Source organism: Lynx canadensis, chromosome D4 (assembly GCF_007474595.2).
Source record: "Lynx canadensis isolate LIC74 chromosome D4, mLynCan4.pri.v2, whole genome shotgun sequence".
In the NCBI taxonomy this organism is placed as follows: domain Eukaryota; kingdom Metazoa; phylum Chordata; class Mammalia; order Carnivora; family Felidae; genus Lynx; species Lynx canadensis.
In genome coordinates this window covers 80,474,186-80,493,162 of record NC_044315.2, presented here as the reverse complement: position 1 = coordinate 80,493,162, position 18,977 = coordinate 80,474,186, and the positions used below count along the sequence as shown (strand labels likewise).

The 18,977-nt window shown below is 48.0% G+C and overlaps 1 protein-coding gene across 2 annotated transcripts in view; it reads left to right on the top strand.

Moving 5' to 3' along the window:
• GGTA1 (glycoprotein alpha-galactosyltransferase 1 (inactive)) overlaps positions 1-14,853 on the top strand; it is a 55,509-nt gene extending 40,656 nt beyond the window's left edge. For both annotated transcript variants that reach the window (XM_030294307.2, XM_030294308.1), the window contains 4 exons: positions 932-997; positions 1,541-1,639; positions 8,190-8,327; positions 12,241-14,853. In XM_030294307.2, coding sequence (XP_030150167.1) covers positions 932-997; positions 1,541-1,639; positions 8,190-8,327; positions 12,241-12,934 — 997 coding nt within the window. In that variant the 3' untranslated portion in view covers positions 12,935-14,853. The remainder of the gene's footprint in view (positions 1-931; positions 998-1,540; positions 1,640-8,189; positions 8,328-12,240) is intronic.
• The last annotated feature ends 4,124 nt before the right edge of the window (positions 14,854-18,977 follow it).

The window sequence follows — 18,977 nt, the reverse complement described above, 5'->3', positions numbered from 1 at the left end:
TCTGGTTTAGCAAAAGAGATCATTCTTGGAAATATACACTGGTCTTTTTTTTTTTTTTTTAATTAAGATCACAACTTTTTACTGCAATTTTCAACTTGATAAAGCTGTTTGATGTATGCTATTTCGTTTATTTTTCAAAGCCACCTCCATGTTCGGTTTATTATCACTGTGATTGTCACCATCCTTATTATTATCACATATCTGACTCTTCAGAGGAAAAAACCGAGATTCAGTGAGGGAAAAGGTCTGTCACAGTTACACCACGAGTTAGTGGCAGACCATGTCCCAGGCTTATGTATCAGTGTTCCCCGACTTGTTATTTCCTCTTGCCTCCTCTCTCCCTGCCGGGGCTCCCTGCATGAGCTGAGCACCAGGGGCTGCACCACGGAGGAGAGGTCCAGGCGCTATTGGGGTATCTTTCCCTCATTCAGCTAGAGCAGCTTGACTTCTTTTCTTCTTCTTTTTTTTTAGTGTTTATTTTAATTCCAGTTAGTTAACAGACAGTGTTATATTTGTTTCAGGTGTACAATATAGTGATTCAACACTTCCATTCATCACCCGGTAGAGAATAGCTTCACTCCTGTTTTATGAACTGAAGTTCTGTTTTCTGAACTGAAAGAAAGAGAGAGAGAGAGAGAGAGAGAGAAACCAACAAACAAACAAAAGAGAGAAAAGAAGAAAGAGAGAGGGAGAAAGAAAGAAAAATAAAGAACAAAAGAAAGAAAGAAAGAAAGAAAGAAAGAAAGAAAGAAAGAAAAGAAAAGAAAAGAAAAGAAAAGAAAAGAAAGAAAGAGAAAGAAAGAAGGAAGGAAATTTAAGTAATTTTCTGCCATGAAGAGTTTGGAAACCCCACCCCACCCCCACCCTGCCTCCACCCAGTCTGGGACTGCCTCATCTTCTAAAAATGTTTGTCATCTCTTTCATTTCTTAGAAACCCAGAGGTGGGTGATAGCAGCACGCAGAAGGGCTGGTGGTTTCCAAGCTGGTTTAACAATAGGTAAGGTGATGGATGGGGTGACCCTCTGTGTTTGTCCACCCACCTGACGCTTACAGAGTCAAAACAAAATGGTCTCATGGTCATGACCTTCACGGTCACTCGTCTTTTTGGCCTGTGGAAGTCATACAAGGAAACTACTCCCTGGTTGGGACGAGTATACTGAAGCTTGGGGGTTATGGTCACGTTTGTCCGTTTAATTCGGGGGTGAGTGGGGCTTGGGCTGAAGTTTCGGCTGCGGGAAAGACGATCACAGGAGGACTGTTCCAGCAAGTTCCCTTGCCCCCGAAATAACCTGAAGGTTCTAGGTCACTAAATTGCTAACTGCGCTGACTCGGGAGAAAAATAGAAAAGGGGAGACCTGAGCCTGTTCACCAACAGTGTGTGTTTACGAATAAGCGTTTCGTATCATGAAGCTTTCTCCAGACATTTTTTCACTGCACATGTTCTCCGCCTTGGAGCGCGTTTTCACGAGCCATTCGCGGGCTGTCTCGACACCATAGATCCACCTCTGTCTCACTCTGCTTGCTTTCCCTTTGTACGTAGGACCCACAGTTACCCAGAAGAGGAAGCCGTAGACAAGGGAGATGAACAAAGAAAGGAAAACAGCGAAGAACTTCAGCTGTCAGACTGGTTTAATCCACAGTAAGAAAAGAAGCGTCTCGCCACGTGCAATAAATCCATTAGCCCCCGTCGGAGGTGGCGGGACTGTGTAGGCAACAATGCCATTGAGAACATTCCTGATTGGGGATACAGAGTCTTAGCATCTGTCAGACATTCACCATAGATTAGATGAGAATCCCAGGGTCTGGATGTTTTGACTCAGATGCTTGAGCAGAGGCACAGTGATTCTGACAGCAGTTGTCGAAAGGCGGCAGCTGAATCACAAAATCCTGAGGCTGGAAGGGGTCTCACTGACCACGAGGTGTTGTGGAAAACGACAGCATGTAGGGTCAGAGCAGGAAAATCCTCTCTGAGATTCAGCTAACTCATCTGAAAACACGGCAATGATGATGAAAACTCTCATGGGGCCGTGCATGCATCATTAGGCGATCATACGACAAATGTTTATCAAACACCTATGATCTGCCAGCTGGCATTTTTCAAACTACCAGGCACTATCCATTAATATGTTCAGGAAACTAGCTTCATGGGACAAAATGGGCTTTTTTAAAAAAAATTGAAACCAAGTAGAAAATCAGAGGGCATCACATGAAGTGGAAGGATAAACACTGTTTGGTTGAATTACTGTTTCTGTATATATGTGTATGTGCATGCATTTTGTTGCGATGCAAAATGCATTTCTCACTGGGAGTCATGGTCAAAAATACTGTACTAGATGTCGTGTGAGGCACAGGAGATAGGAGGAATCAATCCATATGGTTATGTTCAAGAAGTTCCTGGTCTTGTAGGGGCAGGAGATGTGCAAGTAGTATTTGCCAAAACCGGGAAGGAGGCGTGGTTGATCGGACTTAGAAGAATGCGTCTGGGGAGTATGGAGGCGGGAGCTGTCCAGGATCATCAGATGACCTTGAAGCCTGAGAGACTTGTGGGGGGTGGTGCCATTGACCAGGATAGGGACCGGAGAAAGGCAGCCAGGTCTAGGAGTCAGAGTAGGGGATGAGCTCTACGAGGGATGTATGTGGGTTCAGGTACTTGTGGGGCGTTGGGACAGAAATTCACAGAGTGCCTATCTTAGTCTGTTCGGGCTGTTATAACAAACCACCACAGACTGGATGGCTTATAAACAACAGAAATGTATTTCTCAGAGTTCTGGAGGCTGGGAAGTCCAAGATCAAAGCACCAGCAGCTCTGGTGACTGGTGAGAGCCCACTTCCTGGGTCACAGACAGCCATCTTCTCTGTCCTCACACAGTGGAAGGGGCGGGGAGCTCTCTGAGACCTCTTTCATAAGGGCACTAATCCCATTAGTGAGGACTCCACCCCCATGAACGAAGCACCTCCCAAAGGCCCCACCTCCAAATACCATCACACCCGGGATTGGGTTTCAAGGTAGGAATTCTGGAGGGCGGGCACAGATGGTCAGTCTATAGCGGTGCCCTTGAGCTCCTTGGAAGATGTGTGGTAGAGATGTGGGGTGAAGAGCCATCAGAGTGAGGGGGTCACCCAGGCAGGGGACTAGAACCACATCCTGATGTCAGCACTTAATGGGCCAGTGAAGGAAGAGGAGTCTGAAAGGGGGCAGGAGGAGCTATAGAGGAGGAGGACAGGGAGAGAATAGCAACTATTCCGGTAAGAGGGGAGTGAGCTCTGGAAAGACTGAGTATGTTCCAGCAAGCTCTCTTTTTGTTTGGGGGGAGGGGGGTCACACTAGTGTGGAAGGATGGGAATTTTGCCCTCCCCCCACAACCCCCCGCCCATGTGTCATTCAATGAGCTAGGCACCAGGGTGGCCGTCCGTGGGATGCTAAACCATTACTGGAAACACAAGAACATGGAGGCATTGTCGCTTTGATGAGCCCCTTAATGTGTGTGTGTTTGGGGCAGGGGGACAGGGAGACCTCCACCAAAAGGTGGGCTAGATGAGCAAGAGGTAGTCGCCAGGCTCCTTTCTCAGGAGGCTGGTACACTTTAACCGTGGCATTTGTGCTCTGGGAGCGGGACTTGGGAGGCGGGGTGAGGGCTGAGACAAAGAGGAGAGCCCGATCGTGGCCACCAGCTGTCGCTCCCCACTCTCCCCCGTGCATGGCTCAGCTTTTCCTCCACACAAATGGTGAGCAGATACTTAAAGACTATTGGTTTGAAGAGGCTCCAAATTTAAGCCTTCCCAGGGCACCAAAGTATATTTCTTAGATGAGTGAACGATTAGATACACGAATGAACAAATAAATATATTCATATAAATGTATCCTCTCATGTAGACGACCTACAATACATTACCATGTATCATGCACACATTTCCACATCAAGCTCTCTTAGCTTCTGTGACAACACATCCTCTGACTTTCCCTCCTCCTTCTCTATTCTCCCTTCTTGGTCTCCTCCATAAGGGCCTCTCCCTCGGCATATAGTAGAGTTTCTGGAGACGACATCCAGTATTCTCGTCTCTTTTCTTTATACACCATCTTCCACTGTGCTCTCATCCATTTCCATGGCCGTAGACACCGGGGCGTGTGACTCTCCACATTCCGATCTTCAGTCCGAAGATTTCCTGAGCCCTGACTTGGATCTAACTGCCCGCCTGACATCTCTGTACACGTCTCCCGTGACCCAAATGGGTTTCCGCGTTCTACCCCACCCTCGTCCTCATTTCCCACCTCAAGCCAGAGTCCGGAATACCTCTCTGGTTCATCCTTTTCCTCCACCCACCCCACAGTCTAATTGATTAATGTGTTCTGTTAATCCTTCCTCCAAAATCCTTCCCACATCGGCTCCTTCTCTGCATTCCACGGCCCCACCCTCCTTCCATCGGCTCTTTGCCAGCTCATCCCCTGGCATGCCGATGCCTATCGAGAGTTCAGTAAAGAACACGCTGAACACATCTTTTTTGACCTGGTTCACGTTGATAGAAGTTTAACGCTTTCTCTACCCGACGCTTGGGGCCCATCCTGTACCCGTTAATAAGTACGTAAGGTTCAAAAGCTAGCAGTGACCTCGGTAGGTGTGTGTTTTGGTGATAGAGGCCGTTTTATTCCGTGGAAGCCTTTGCCCTATAGTGGAGTCACACAGGCTGACGCGGTGGCTGTCGTGCGTGGAAGAAAGGCGTTTGGGCAGCTCGGAGTCTGTCCTGGCACCTTTCCTTCTTTCTAGAGCCCCATCTTTGTGACTTTGGACGCTTCTGGCACTTGATGGTAGCAAGGACTAGCTCTCACGCGTGGGTGGCCTGCCCTGTGTCACTTCGTTTGCGGGAGGCAGTGGGTGATGTTGCTGACTGAGCCTCCTTGAGACAGAGGCTCATCCCAGCTGATCTGGTGCTCAGCCTCGCTCCTCCCCTGCCCCCCCTGCCTGCGTTTTCAGGCTGTCATCTGGCTCCTTAGGGTCAATGACATGTGGGGACTGCCAGTGAGACTTAATAATTAATAGCTGGGAAATAGAACATTTTAATTTTGAAGTGAACATTAATTTTTAATATCGCTACCTTTTTTTTTTTTTTTTCCCCGCTGGAAGGAATCTTCCCGGCCAAGCAAACCAAAGTGGGTACTGCTTTTCTGACTCAGTCTTTCTAGAAGATGTGGACTGAGTGGTGGGGCTGTTGCATAGCAGGCTGGCCACCGGTTGGGACTGTGAGATTCTCCAGGGGTCGGACGGGGCCTCTTTTCTCCCGTCATGCTCCGCAGCCAGTCTGGTGTGCACGACAGCGACTTAGGAGCCGTGCGGTGAGGCCTTGAGTGCCCTGGTCTGGCCCTTCTATAAATCAAATGGCTGAAGGTGCAGCTCCCTTCTGTTCGCCTCCCCCTGCTTTCTTTATTTGTAAAATGCGGGTGAGGATAGCATCCACTTTATAAGGTGAATGTGAGGGTTAAATGAGAGAGTGAAAGTCTGGTACTGAGCCCCCGTGCACCATGAATATTAAATAAGTACATCTGGTCAGCTGCTGCTTTCCTTCTCTCTCCTTCCTTTTTTTTTTTTTATTGAAAAGAAAATTTTTTTTAATGTTTATTTTTGAGAGAGAGAGAGACAGAGTGAGAAAAGCAGGGGAGGGGCGGAGAAAGAAGGAGACACAGAATCTGAAGTAGGCTCCAGGTTCTGAGCTGTCAGCACAGAGCCCGACGCAGGGCTCGAACCCACAAACCGTGAGATCATGACCTGAGCCGAAGTCGGTCGCTTAACCGACTGAGCCAGCCCGGCACCCTGTTTTTTGTTTTTTGTTTTTTAATAGTATTACCCGCTTACAATGTGTCCAGCTCATACACAGCTGTAAGACTTAGCTAGCGGGCTGGGTCAGAACTGCTCAAGTATCCTCAACGGGCTAAAACTAAGGACGACAATGAATGAGGCAGTGATACAGGGGAGAATTTAAGTTCAGAAACGTTGGTTATAGATATGTAAGTCATGCGTGCGTGTGTGTGTGTGTGTGTGTATGTGTGTGTGTGTGGTGTTTTGTGGTTTGAAATCCTGCCATTCAACAAAGAGGTGGGGGGGGCGGTTATATGACTAAAAACATAACAAAACAGAAGCTCTCTCTTTCTCATTGCACACTGGTAAGAATGCCAGAGTCGCTAAGTTCAGTGAAACCTTAGCTTAAAGTTAAAACCATGACATACGTGGGTTTTACCCCCAGCTTCGTCAGCACGGGGAGTAAGTGTCCATAGAAGCCGCAGTGTAGGGTGATAGCTCAGAGCATGGACTCCAGAGTGGGACCACCTGGGTTCCAAAACCGGCTTTGCCCCTTACTAGCTGTGTGACTTTGGACAAGTTAATTAACCTCTCTGTGCCACTCATGGATAAAATGGGGATCAGCATAGCACCTCTGGAGGGTGACGCCCTTAGCACGACGGTGCCTGGTCTCACAGGAAGTGCTCAGCGGATCTTAGTTACCATCAGCGGCAGCCAGCTGTGTGACCTTGGACCAGCCTTGGCTTTCTTACCTGCACAATGGACATATGTGGCAGGACCGTTGCAAGCACTAAACGAGAAAGTGTAGGTGAAGGTGCTTTCATTTCACGATTGAAGGAAACCAAGAGCAGCTGTTCTCTGTGCAGCCAGCACACGTGGGGTGCGAGGGCCGAGCTGAGACTGCAGACAGATGGGGGAGGGCCGGGACAGCAGCCTCGGAGCGCCCCCCTCCCACCTCTGGGGGCGATTCAGCTGTGCAGGAGGAGGGAGGAGGCCGGAAGCGGGGCACGGGCTCCAGAAGGGAGGGATTATCGTCTCAAGAATTAGAGCGAAGAGCTTGGTGACAGATGGACGGGAGGATGAGTTTCCCGAGGCTCTTTTCCACTCTGGGGCCGGGGCTGGGGCCAGATGGGGGTCGACCCAGCCTTGCCCAACCTCACTGTGGAAACCCCAGCTTTGCTGAGGCGATAGGAGCAGTTTTGTGCAAACCCTCCCCCCACTGATGTGCAGGACTGGGGCGGGCGGGGTGGGGGGAGTTCTCATCGCTCCATCGATTTGCTGACATCTCCCCGACAGCCTCGCCAGGGCCACATGCATGCTGCCAGCAGGGACCCAGCAGGGACCAGCAGGACTTTGCCCCAGTCACTGGCCATCTCCCCTCGGTGGATGAAGTATAAGCAAATGCCTAACGGGGACAGGCGGGACGGGCCGTTCGCACTGGGGATTGAGTCTCATGACTGTGTTGCAGTCTCTGCCTCCCAGCAGGGGAAATGCAGCCACTTCCTGAGCAAATGGGGGTCAGAGCTGAGTCTGTGTCACCCCCTCCCACTGAGCCCCAGCGGCTACTCAGCCTTTCCACGTGTCTACCCTCTGCAGTCGGTCAGTTTGCTGATGCTCTTGTGTTGCTTCCTGTGTTTTTTTATTGGCTTTGCCAAGTCCCTTGCAAGCATTCTGAGTGCAGAAAACATGCCTCTCCTTCCCCCCCCACCCCCACCCCGCTCTCCTACCAAAGAGGCAATGTGGTCTGAGCAGAGGGTCTGTGCTAGAGCCCCATGTTCTGGCCTTGGCCTTGGGGGCCCTCTGTTGAATCCCTTCTATTCGGGGTGACTCTGACTCCTTGTTTGTAAAACGAATGATAACACCGGAATCCCCTTCAATCTGGGGCCCTTTCTGGCCTATCACCAAGTTTTTACCCAGAAATCCCTTTCTGGCAAAAGGCAGATTAGACTAGATGGCTCTCTTTTGGCTCCAGTGTCACTCTGCCGTTCTCCCGAGTCAAGAATTAGGACCTCCTTAGGTGCAGGTGGCACCCACAGGGATAAATGACACCCAAAGATGCCACAGGCAGTTTAGAAAGGGGCCGGGAGATAGCAGAAGGGATCCAGAAGGAAGAAGAGGGCTAGGAAAGCAGCAAGAGGACAGAGGGAATGAGAGATACCGGTAAGATCCCCCCATAAGGGCCCCAAGACAGCCCTCAAAGGCACCTGAGAGCCTCCTGTCCCTCACTCAGAAGATGCTGCCCCTGCAAATGTCCCACCACCCAGCCAACTGCCTGGGGCTCAGTCCAGATCCAGGGACAATCTCAGCATATCATAGCTGACCCCAGTTTTTCCTTGGACAGCCTCTGCCCCACCTTAGGAAAGCTGTCCTGCCTCATGGGGCCCTATGTTTTGTCACCAGGAAACGTCCCGATGTTGTGACGGTGACCGAATGGAAGGCGCCGGTCGTGTGGGAAGGCACTTACAACAAAGCCATCTTAGAAAGTTATTACGCCAGACAGAAAATTACCGTGGGTCTAACGGTCTTTGCTGTCGGAAGGTAAGTGTCCCTAATAAAGTCGACCTCCGTCTTTTCTTGTTTCATCGTCCAGATGTTTGTGAGGGCCCCCCTGGGCTTACGGAGCGCTTCCTGCCTTGTCTGAATTATTAAATAGGAGAATGTTAGAACAGGACCGTTTTAGTCTTGTTTCTGCCGAGGCCCCCAAAAGGCTGACAGAGCAAAACAATAGTAGGTGAGTCGACTCCTTCCCACCTCAAAGTGAGGGTCTCGGGTTGCAGGTAAAAATGTCTGCTACACCCGCCGAGCCTAGAGTCCGCAGTCCACCCACAACAACCTCCTTCCTGACCTCCATGGCTTCCTCTGGAAGTTCCAAAAATGGCAGCTGTGGGCCCAAACACGTGTCACTCTTTGCCCTACACTCTCCAGACCAGGACCGAGGACTGGAGGATTTACAGCAAGCTCTGGATCCGGACTGACCCAAGAGGGGTGGTTCTCCACGTCGGAACATGGCTGACCGCTCTTCCTTGGGTTCCTCGGGCCTTCCTTGGCTCCCAGAGATTCAGCCAGTCAGAACTTCCTCTTCTAGACGTTGGGGAGGTTCCTGATTCAGATTCCATTTCCTCGTTTAGAACCCCCCTTCCAAAGCTGCAATCATTCTTACTCGAAATTAGTAGCCGTAATATTAGTTTTAAAATGTAACCCGTTTTGCTCTCTTGGAGAGTTTCTGTGGGTTTGTTTCCCCCAAACAAAAGCAAGAGTTCGATTTGCCTCTTCCCCAACCCCCGCTGTGCGCCTTTCCTCCGGTTCCTCTCCTGAAAACCACACGGGAAGTTGATCCCTCGGCCTGTACAAAGAGTGTCAAAGGCCTCGGCTGATCTGAGCTTGGGCTCTGCCCACTGTAGGGCCTGAAGGAGAGCTCCGTGAAGCTCCTGAGACCTCCAACCCAGAGGCCAGAAGCCACTGCTGTTGCAATACTAATCAGGTACGGTGACCTGGTTAGTCACCTGGGCGGCATCTCTAATAGAGACAGCTGACTCTGGCGTTTTGGCATTTTCCTCGGGAGACTCTGTACCGTTCTGAGTCAGGAGGCGATACTCAGCTCACCTAAGCCCGCGACACGAATGTCGTAGAGGGATTCGATGCGGGTGTTCCCAAAAAGCACAGAACACTCCACAATGGCTTCACCGTCCAGTTTGCGACTCTGCAGAACCAAGCCGTAAATCGCATATCCTGGAGAAAGCCCTATTTGTAAATCCCGTATCCTGGGGAAAGCCCTATGCTCTCGGCTGTGAGGCATGAGAAGTGCTCAGCAGCAATAAATCCTCACAAGAGTGGATCTGGACTTTTAGGAGGTGTGATGTTTGGTTTGTTTTCAAATAACAATGCAGGAAGCCAACAGCAGTGTTTTAATCCCTAAACAATGTTAAACCTCCAGGGGCTCCCTCCCTTGCCCCTGGATTGTCTCCGAAGCTTCAGAACACAATAGATTTTTCTTAAAGTTCCAGAGTGCCCAAGAATTTCCTGGCAACCGGCCACAGAGCCGTGTTAAACTCCCTGTTTGTACTGCTCAGATCTCTTCTTTCCATTTAAATGAATCAGTACCGTAAACTCTCGGGCTTCTAGAGGGCGGCATTAAAAGCACACTTTATTTTGGTAGTAAAGAAAGGAAATCCAGGCAGCAACCAAAAAGCAAAACAGAGTGCCGGTTATAATGGCTCACAAAACATCTTGATTGGCTGCTGGCATGATCAGCAAATTAAAGTCAGTCCACATTCACTGAGCTGGGCCTGAGTCTGGGGTCTGCATGAGTCGCGTTAAGCTGTCTGACTACTACTGTGTAGCCTGGGTCGCGGGAGACACCAACACGATGTGTCTTGAATGAATACATACATAGCTAAAACATCGCCACCCACCCGTTAGAATGGCCCAAATCCAAAACACTGACAATGCCAAATGCTGGCAAGGGTGTGGAGCGACAGAGACGCTCATTCATTACTGGTAGGAACGTAAAACGGTGCAACCATTTGGAAGATGGTTTGGCAGATTCTTACAAAACTCAACATTAACGGTACCACGCAGTCCAGCAAGGGCCCTCCTTGGTGTTCAGCCAAAGGAGTTGGAAACTTATGTCTACAAAACAACCCTATACACAGATGTTTACGGCAGCTTTATTCCTAATGGCCAAAACTTGCAGGCCACCAAGACGTCCTTCGGTAGGTGAGTGGATAAATAAACTGTAACATCTAGAATATTATCAGTGCTAAAAAGAAATAAGCTATCAAGCCAGGCAAAGATATGAAGGAACCTTGAATGCGTGTTACTTAGTGACTGAAACCAATCTAAAGGGGCTGTATACTGTATGGTTCCAACTCTGTGACATTCTGGAAAAGGCAACACTCTGGAGACAGTGAAAGATCAGTAGTTGCCGGGGGTGGATGAACAGGCGGCACACAGGATGTTTAGGGCAGTGAAAATACTCCATATAATACCATACACAGTGACAGATACATGGCACTGTACATTTGTCCAAATCCATGGAATGTACAACACCAAGAGTGGATCTTAGTGTAAACCAGGAGGTGATAAGGACATGTCAGTGTAGGCTCATGGATTGCAAGGCACGCATCACCCTGATGCTAGATATTGATAGTGGGGGGGGGGGAAGCCATGGAGGGGGGGCAGGGAAGGTACATGGGAACTTTCTGTGCTTTCAGCTCAGTGTTGCTGTGAACCTAAAAATGCTCCAAGAAATAAAATGTATTGTGAAAAACAAGGAAAAGATAGTTAAACCAAGCTTAAGTCAGGGGTTGTTTGCTCTGGTGTTTGGATGAGTCTTACGATGGTGGTGTCTTAACAGTGGATTGGCGTTTGGGGTGAGCAGTGGGAGGCTCACGGGGTGAATATGTAATACAGAGGGATATCCCCGTCCCATAACCCATTCTCTGGGTCCCAGAGGAGGATATAAGAATGGTGATGGTTAGGCTTAATACATCCCCAAAGGACCCAGATGTCACTCTTGCATCTGGTAGGGCAGGAGCAACGTTGGGTATAGTTTGAGGGAGAAGTGGTGTCCCCTGCTGTTGGGCAGAGGATACACAAATTTCCAGTTATGAGATGAGTAAGTTCGAGGGATCTGGTGTACATCCTGGTGATTATAGCTAATAAAACCGTATTATACACTTGAAAGTTGTTAAGAGAATAGACCTCCAATGTTCTCACCACAAAAAAGAGACGGTAGTTATGTGACACGATGGAGGTATCAGCTAAGGCTATAGTGGTAATCATTGCGTAATATGTAAGCATGTCAGATCAACACTTTGGACACCCGACACTCCCACGTTGCTCTATGTCAATTCTATCTCAGTAAAGCTGGGGGAAAAATAACTAGCACCCACTTTGCCTGCCCTCAGTCCGGCCCAACTGATAAACAAGACAAAAGGCTAAATAAGGTAGATGATAGTGAGCATCACCTTTATCACAGTTAAAGCTGGTGCTGGAGAAAGTGGCTTCTAGTTGCAGACCCTAGGTCTCCTGCTACTGAATCACGGAATCCGAAAGATTAGGTACCCAGGCTTCCAGATGTGGAGTAGGGCCTGTCTCACTGGGGCTCACTTTAAGGCCCCGAGCTGTTCGGAGCACAGACTCTCCCCACCTGGCTGGTGGCCATTTCCAAGAGGCAGAGTGGTGGGGGCAGGGCTGCAGAGGCCCTGTCACTCTTCCAAAATCAGCAGGTAAGTCACTCCTCTTCCCCAAAGTGGAGTGAATGAATGGTGGAAGGCAGCCAGGAATGTTACACTATCAGATGTGGAAAACACATGTCTGGGAGAGGGGAAACCATGCCTCCCCTAAACTGCAAAACAAAACAAAACAAAACAAAAAGATGATTAGAACAGCACACAGCCTCCTGCACAAATCCCAGTGGTTAAATTTGTCCCCTTCTCCTTTGTTTCAGATACATTGAGCATTACTTGGAGGAGTTCTTAATATCTGCTAATAGGTACTTCATGGTTGGCCACAAAGTCATATTTTACATCATGGTGGACGATGTCTCCAAGATGCCCTTGATAGAGCTGGGTCCTCTGCGTTCCTTCAAAGTGTTTGAGATCAAGCCTGAGAAGAGGTGGCAGGACATCAGCATGATGCGCATGAAGATCATCGGGGAGCACATTGTGGCCCACATCCAGCATGAGGTGGACTTCCTCTTCTGCATGGACGTGGACCAGGTCTTCCAAGATAGCTTTGGAGTGGAGACCCTGGGCCAGTCGGTGGCTCAGCTACAGGCCTGGTGGTACAAGGCAGATCCTGACGAGTTTACCTATGAGAGGCGGAAGGAATCCGCAGCATACATTCCATTCGGTGAGGGAGATTTTTATTACCACGCTGCCATTTTTGGAGGAACGCCCACTCAGGTCCTAAACATCACCCAGGAGTGCTTCAAGGGAATTCTCCAGGACAAGAAAAATGACATAGAAGCCGAGTGGCATGATGAAAGCCACCTAAATAAGTATTTCCTTCTCAACAAACCCACTAAAATTTTATCCCCAGAATATTGTTGGGATTATCATATAGGCTTGCCTTCAGATATTAAGATTGTCAAGATATCTTGGCAGACGAAAGAGTATAATTTGGTTAGAAATAATATCTGATTTTAAATTGTGCCGGTAGGTTTCTGAATTTGAGAGAGTAGTATTCTGGCTACTTCCTCAGAAAAGTAACACTTAATTTTAACTTTTAAACAATACTAACAAAACGCCAACTTCTCTTCTTCCTGGTAACTTTGAACCTTGCATTATGGGAGGATGAAACCTACAGGAATCAGATGTAAATTCCCAGTGATTTCTGATCTCTTCTGGGTTTGGGGGAAATACTATCAACTGGACCAAACGCTCACCAAAAAATTGACACAGGCAAAGAAAAAGCCAGAAACACTCTACATGTGCCAGATAATGTACTGGAGAAAAGGGTGCTAAGGGAAGTGTTTGGCAGCAAGATACGATTGTGGGGGGAGGGGGTCATCCCCTTGACTTCAGTGCCTCTGCTGAGTCCCAAGCATCATCGAGTTGCTTGGCGACAGAAGAACTCTGAGTAAGGGCACGGTCCACCCTGGCAATCCTCACATGGTTTCACTGGCAGACTGCTTCAGGCCATTTGCCACCCATGTTCTTTTCCCATCGGGAAAATGTTTGGCTCCCGTGCAGAATCTTCCTGGTGGAGATTCCCAAGGGAGATCATGGTGGCGCGTGTTTGGAGTCACGGGGAATCTGAATGAGCCAGTGGTTGCTCAGCATGGAGTGAAAACAGACTCAGAGTTGAGTTTGCCATGGAAAAGCAAAGAGAGTGGAAAAAGAGGAGGCTGATATCTGTGGGCCACCTGGGAGGGGCCCAGGGCACGGGGCTGGTCCTTAAACACAGCATGGATCCGGGCGCTGAGTGGGGGGCAGGGTGGGTAGTCTCTGGCTTCCTCAGACCCACGACGACCAGCACTGCGGGGACTTGAGTGGAGGATGTTTCTTGTTTTGCCCAAGGCGCATTCAGTCCTCCAGACTCCGGTCTTCAGTTCCTTGGCCGGAGAAGTGGATGGTGTCAGAGAAGGCAACGGCCCGCAGTGGACTGAAGAGGCTTGCAAGGAGTTACATTTCCCAAACCCGGGCTTCATGACAATAAGTCATCAACATGCCCTGCTGCCACCTGCTCTAACCCTCAGGGTCCCCGCAGCCCTTCACGCCCCAACCTGGAGGGCCATCAAGGAGTTTGGAAAGCCCCCGGGTCAAGTAACTTTTCGTTTTCCCCTGTCCTGTCTGCACTACTGAAGTGTGACAACCAGATACGTTTAATAAAATGGCTAATTGATTTTATATCGAAAGCAGAGGGGATGGCGGTGAGAGACCCAGTCCTCATGAATGAACAGCTTAACATACAATTCCCTTCTCTAAGAGAAGCTATGGAATCCTACGCATTACTTCAAGTTGAGCAATTCGATGTACAGGAGTTAGGAGGCAGCATTTACATATGCAGGTGTATTTATAGTTTGCTCGTGTTCCAGTTTTGGTCATTTGTTTCCACTTTTAAGTGATTTATTCGAAGAGCCACCGCACTTGGTGTTCAGCACAATGGGCTTATTTGATACAGTGAAACCTACATTTTTTTTCTACCATGTCACTGTGCCTCCTACTCTTCAATCCGTGCCAGAAAATCTCACAACCCAGCAAAATGAAGCAAAACCAACAACGACAACAACAACAAAAATTCTGAAGAAATGGGCTTTGTAAAAGAAAACGGAGACTGCATGTCAGGACGCTGCCTCTCCAGAACTGACCTTTCCTGGGATCCATCCATTCTGGAGTAGAGACAGTTAAGCATTTAAATCCTAAACCAAAGAAATGATCTCTCTTAAAAGATTAGGGAAGAGGGTTGATGTTTACTTTTGAGGGAATCTGGATATTTTTTTTACTCATTTAAATTTAAATCCCCAAACAAACTCCAGATCTCATTGATAGTTATTCTTAAACATTAAAAAAAAATAAAATTCACAATTCACAATTGAATAAATTATTTTCTCAATAGATCCTGGTCTGGTCATGGATTGTGCATTTTCTCCCAAAGATGTTCAGGATCGTCAGTTGTAACATTTTAAATTCTTAGACTCCAAAAAGTCCTGATGTCCTCTTAAAAATGTGTTCACTATTGCAAAGATAGAACATGGTTGAGAGTCCCAAGCTTTCAAAACAATACGTGCTTATGGAGAACTTTCCAAAGTGGTGCATTGAAATAATTAACTGCCAGTGGAGGAACCAGAAAGAAAAGGGCTTGCCCCTCAACCCCAGGGTGGGGCGCCAGCACAGAGGGAGAAAACAATGTCCTAACTACATCTGGGGATTATTAGTCCTGACCTCTGGGGAATATATGTGGCCAAGGAGGCTCTGGAAAAAGGCTGGATCTCCAGCAAAGTCAGGGCGGGTGTATTTGTAATAAATGGAAAGATGAAAACCGACCAGACTGATGTAGTGTGGCACACTGGATATACAACAGGGCATCATTCCCTCATTGGAGAGAATTATTTTCATTTTATAGATAAGCAGAGTGATATTCAGCAAGGTTAGCCACCCAGCTAGCAAATGACTGAGCTGAAGCTCAAACCAGAGAAGCTGGCAAGGATAAATGTGTTAACATACACATACGAAGGGCTGCGTGTGTTTCATATCAAGGAAAATGCAACTTTATTTGTTTTTTAGTTTATTTATTTTGAGAGAGAGAGCACAAGTGGGGGAGGAACAGAGAGAGAAGGGGAGAGAGAGAGAATCCCAAGCAGGCTTCACGCTGTCAGCACCAGACCCCGACTCGGGGCTCGAACCTACGAACCATGAGACCATGACCTGAGCCGAAATCAATAGCAGCCTAACCGACTGAGCCACTCAGACGTCCCGGAAGATGCAACTTTATAGAAGTATCTTATAAAGGGGCATTTTTCCATAAGAATATTTTAAAAATTAGGTGTGTAAGGGGCACCTGGGTGGCTCAGTCGGTTAAGCATCCAACTTCTGCTCAGGTCATGATCTGGTGGTTCGTGGGTTCGAGCCCCGCGTCAGGCTCTGTGCTGGCAGCTCAGAGCCTGGAGCCTGCTTCGGATTCCGTGTCTCCCTCTCTCTCTGCCCCTCCCCCACTTTCTCTCTCTCTCCCTCTCTCTCAAAAATAAATAAACATTAAAAAAATTTTTTAAATAAAAACTGTGTCCCCAAGCCTGTTGTACTATTTCCCACTTTTTCTGCATGAAACCTCCCCAAATGCATTAAATTATTTAAAATGGATCATATAAAAAATAAATAAATAAAAGACTGTGATCATTCTCTTTAAAAAATAAAACATTTTTCTTTTTAAATTTTATTTTGAGAGAGAGAGAGAGAGAGAGAACTAGCAGGGAAGGGGCAGTGAAGGAGAGAGAGAATTCCCAATAGACTCCGTACAGGCAGCGCAGAGCCCAAAGCAGGGCTCAAACTTACGAACTGTGAGATCAGGCCTGAGCTGAAATCAAGTTGGATGTTTAACCAACTGAGCCACCCAGGCGCCCCTGTGATAATTCTTATCTTTACTTTGTGCATGCAGGGCTGATGCAATCCCTGTGGACACACACTGAGCTGTTGTGCCAAGGCAGTGCCTTGGAGGGCATGATTGGGCAGAGGGGGCATGTGGAAGTGACAGCCATGCCTCCTCCTTCCACTCCTTCTCTAACCTGGGGGTCCCATGCAGCTGGAAGGGGACAGGTTTCTTCAAGCCCTGAAGGGCCTCACTTCTCTTATCCTTGGAATGACACCATCTTTGATGTCTCCCAGCCAAAGTCACCACGTGATTTACTGATAAGGGAATCATAGTTATGGCAACACTTACAGTTAACAAGTATTTATTAAGTGCACTATTTGTTAAATGTACCTTACATAAATGAATACGCATAAATGAACATAGGCACAATAGCAAACCAACAGGGGTGAAGCCTCATAGAAAGTGAATGCGTAACATGCGATGCATACTTTTTAAGGAGAGAAAGCAGAGTTAAGTGAGGATCCAGCCGTCAAAGCCTCAGATCTGTAAGGGCACAGACTAGGATTCAAACCCAGGACTGTCTAAAGCCTTTGCTCTTTCCACAGCTCCCATCTGCTTCCCCCACTCTCTCTTTCATGTATGTGCATGCAAACATATGCACACACACACACACGTACACACACACACACACACACACATTTTAACCATCTTGTTTTTGAAACTGGAGGACACCAAAGGAATCACCACCAAAAGCTCTCAATTCCTTTATGAGGCATTCAAGAGAGAATTTAGTAGACCAAAAACTCTTAGAATGTAGGTCTAAAGCCATCATAGAGCCAAGCTGGAGAAGCAAATGATACATGAGCAATACAGGGCCCAGGGAAGCATGGAGAAAGGGAGGAGGAGACTGCGTCAGAGGGGCTGACTCTGAACTGAGCTTTGAGAGAAGAGAAGGGGGTGACTGAGGAGTGGAGACGGAATGGGTTCCAGGGGGAAGAGCAGCAGATGTGAAGCACAGAGGACTACCAGGAGACCTTCTCGGAGACCCACACAAATGGTGCCGGGGCCTTGGTACTGGACGAAATCACCTGGCAGAGCCTGCGTGGAAAGTGGTAAAGAACATGTGAGCACTTTGGCTGGATGAGGACTCCACATATGTGTAGCATCTGTGGCTCTCTTTCTCCCCTCCCAGCAATGCCTGGGCTCCTTTATGGAGTCTCCATGATTTCTATGGAGCAAAGGATCCAGACTAAGCCGATCAGCACTTCCCATGCCCTTGGTGGCAGTGGTTGATTCAGTGGTGGGCAGGTGACCTCAATTGGTCCAATGAAAGCGAATCTCAGGTTCTCTTGGGAAATGAGGACACGTGTTGTATTGGGAGCTTGACCACAGGGAGGTCAGAGTTAGGATGAAATGGACAATAGGACACGAGAAACAGGGACGCTGAAGGAAATGCAGTCCTTGATGACAACCTGAGTCCCTGGCTCCAGCCTTACCTGAAGCCTGCACTGCTTGTGGGCTTTTCAAATGTGTGAGTCCCATTATTAAGTCAGATGGAAATGGGCTTTCTCTTGTAACTGAAGATATCCCCGTTGAACCCTTCTAGAATTGTTAGCTGCTTAAAGCAGGTCCATAGTTTGCCTTTGCATCAGTTCCAGCCCTTATTACATCACCTACCTCAGAGACATCACTTAATGCATAGCTACTAAATGAATGAATGAATGAATGAATCATCACACCCACTCCCATCATGCCTAATAAGAAATGATTGTTTTTAATTTAAAAATTTTAAATTTTGATTGTAGACTCTATGTCCTACCACAAAGCAGATGCTTTCACATCTGGCACCTGGAACTTTCCATCCTGTATGTCGCACACGGTATGGGGACCTGTGCTTCGGGCTCTAACCTGGGGCCATAACATGCTAGGTTCAGTGCTGCTTAAGTTCAGTGCTGCTGGGTTAAATTGGGTTCATCAATGTGGAGCAGTGGTTCTCAACCAAGATGATTTTATTTTATTTTATTTTATTTTTTAATGTCTATTTATTTTGGAGAGACAGAGTACAAGCAGGGGAGAGGCAGAGAGAGAAGCTAGACACAGAATCGGAAGCAGGCTCCAGGCTTTGAGCTATCAACACAGAGCCCAACATGGGGCCTGAACTCACGAACAGCGAGATCATGACCTGAGCCAAAGTCAGATGCTTAACCTACCGAGTCACTCAGGCACCGCTCAGCCAGAAACCAGGATCATTTTACAGGACCACCATCCCCCCTGCCCTGACCCCAGGGATGTTTGGCAATGTCCAAGATATCGTTGGTTAACTTGGGGGCTGGGGATGCTATTCATATTTAGTGGGTAGAGGCCAGGGATGTTGCTAAACCTCCTACAATGCACAGGACAGCCCCCCGCCCCCTGCACACACACCCAATAATTATCTGGTTCAAAATGTCAATAGTGACAAGGTTGAGAAACCATGGTGTAAAATTTCCTTTGGACTTCATTAACTAAGAAACACTGGGGAGTCAATATGCACAATACCTAATGGCCTATACCCTAGGAATAGTCCCTGATGGGTGTCAAGAGCCTCGAACTCACCTCTTCTTACTCCTGTAACATTCCACAGCTAAGACAGAAGTAGTTTTGTATACTGGACAC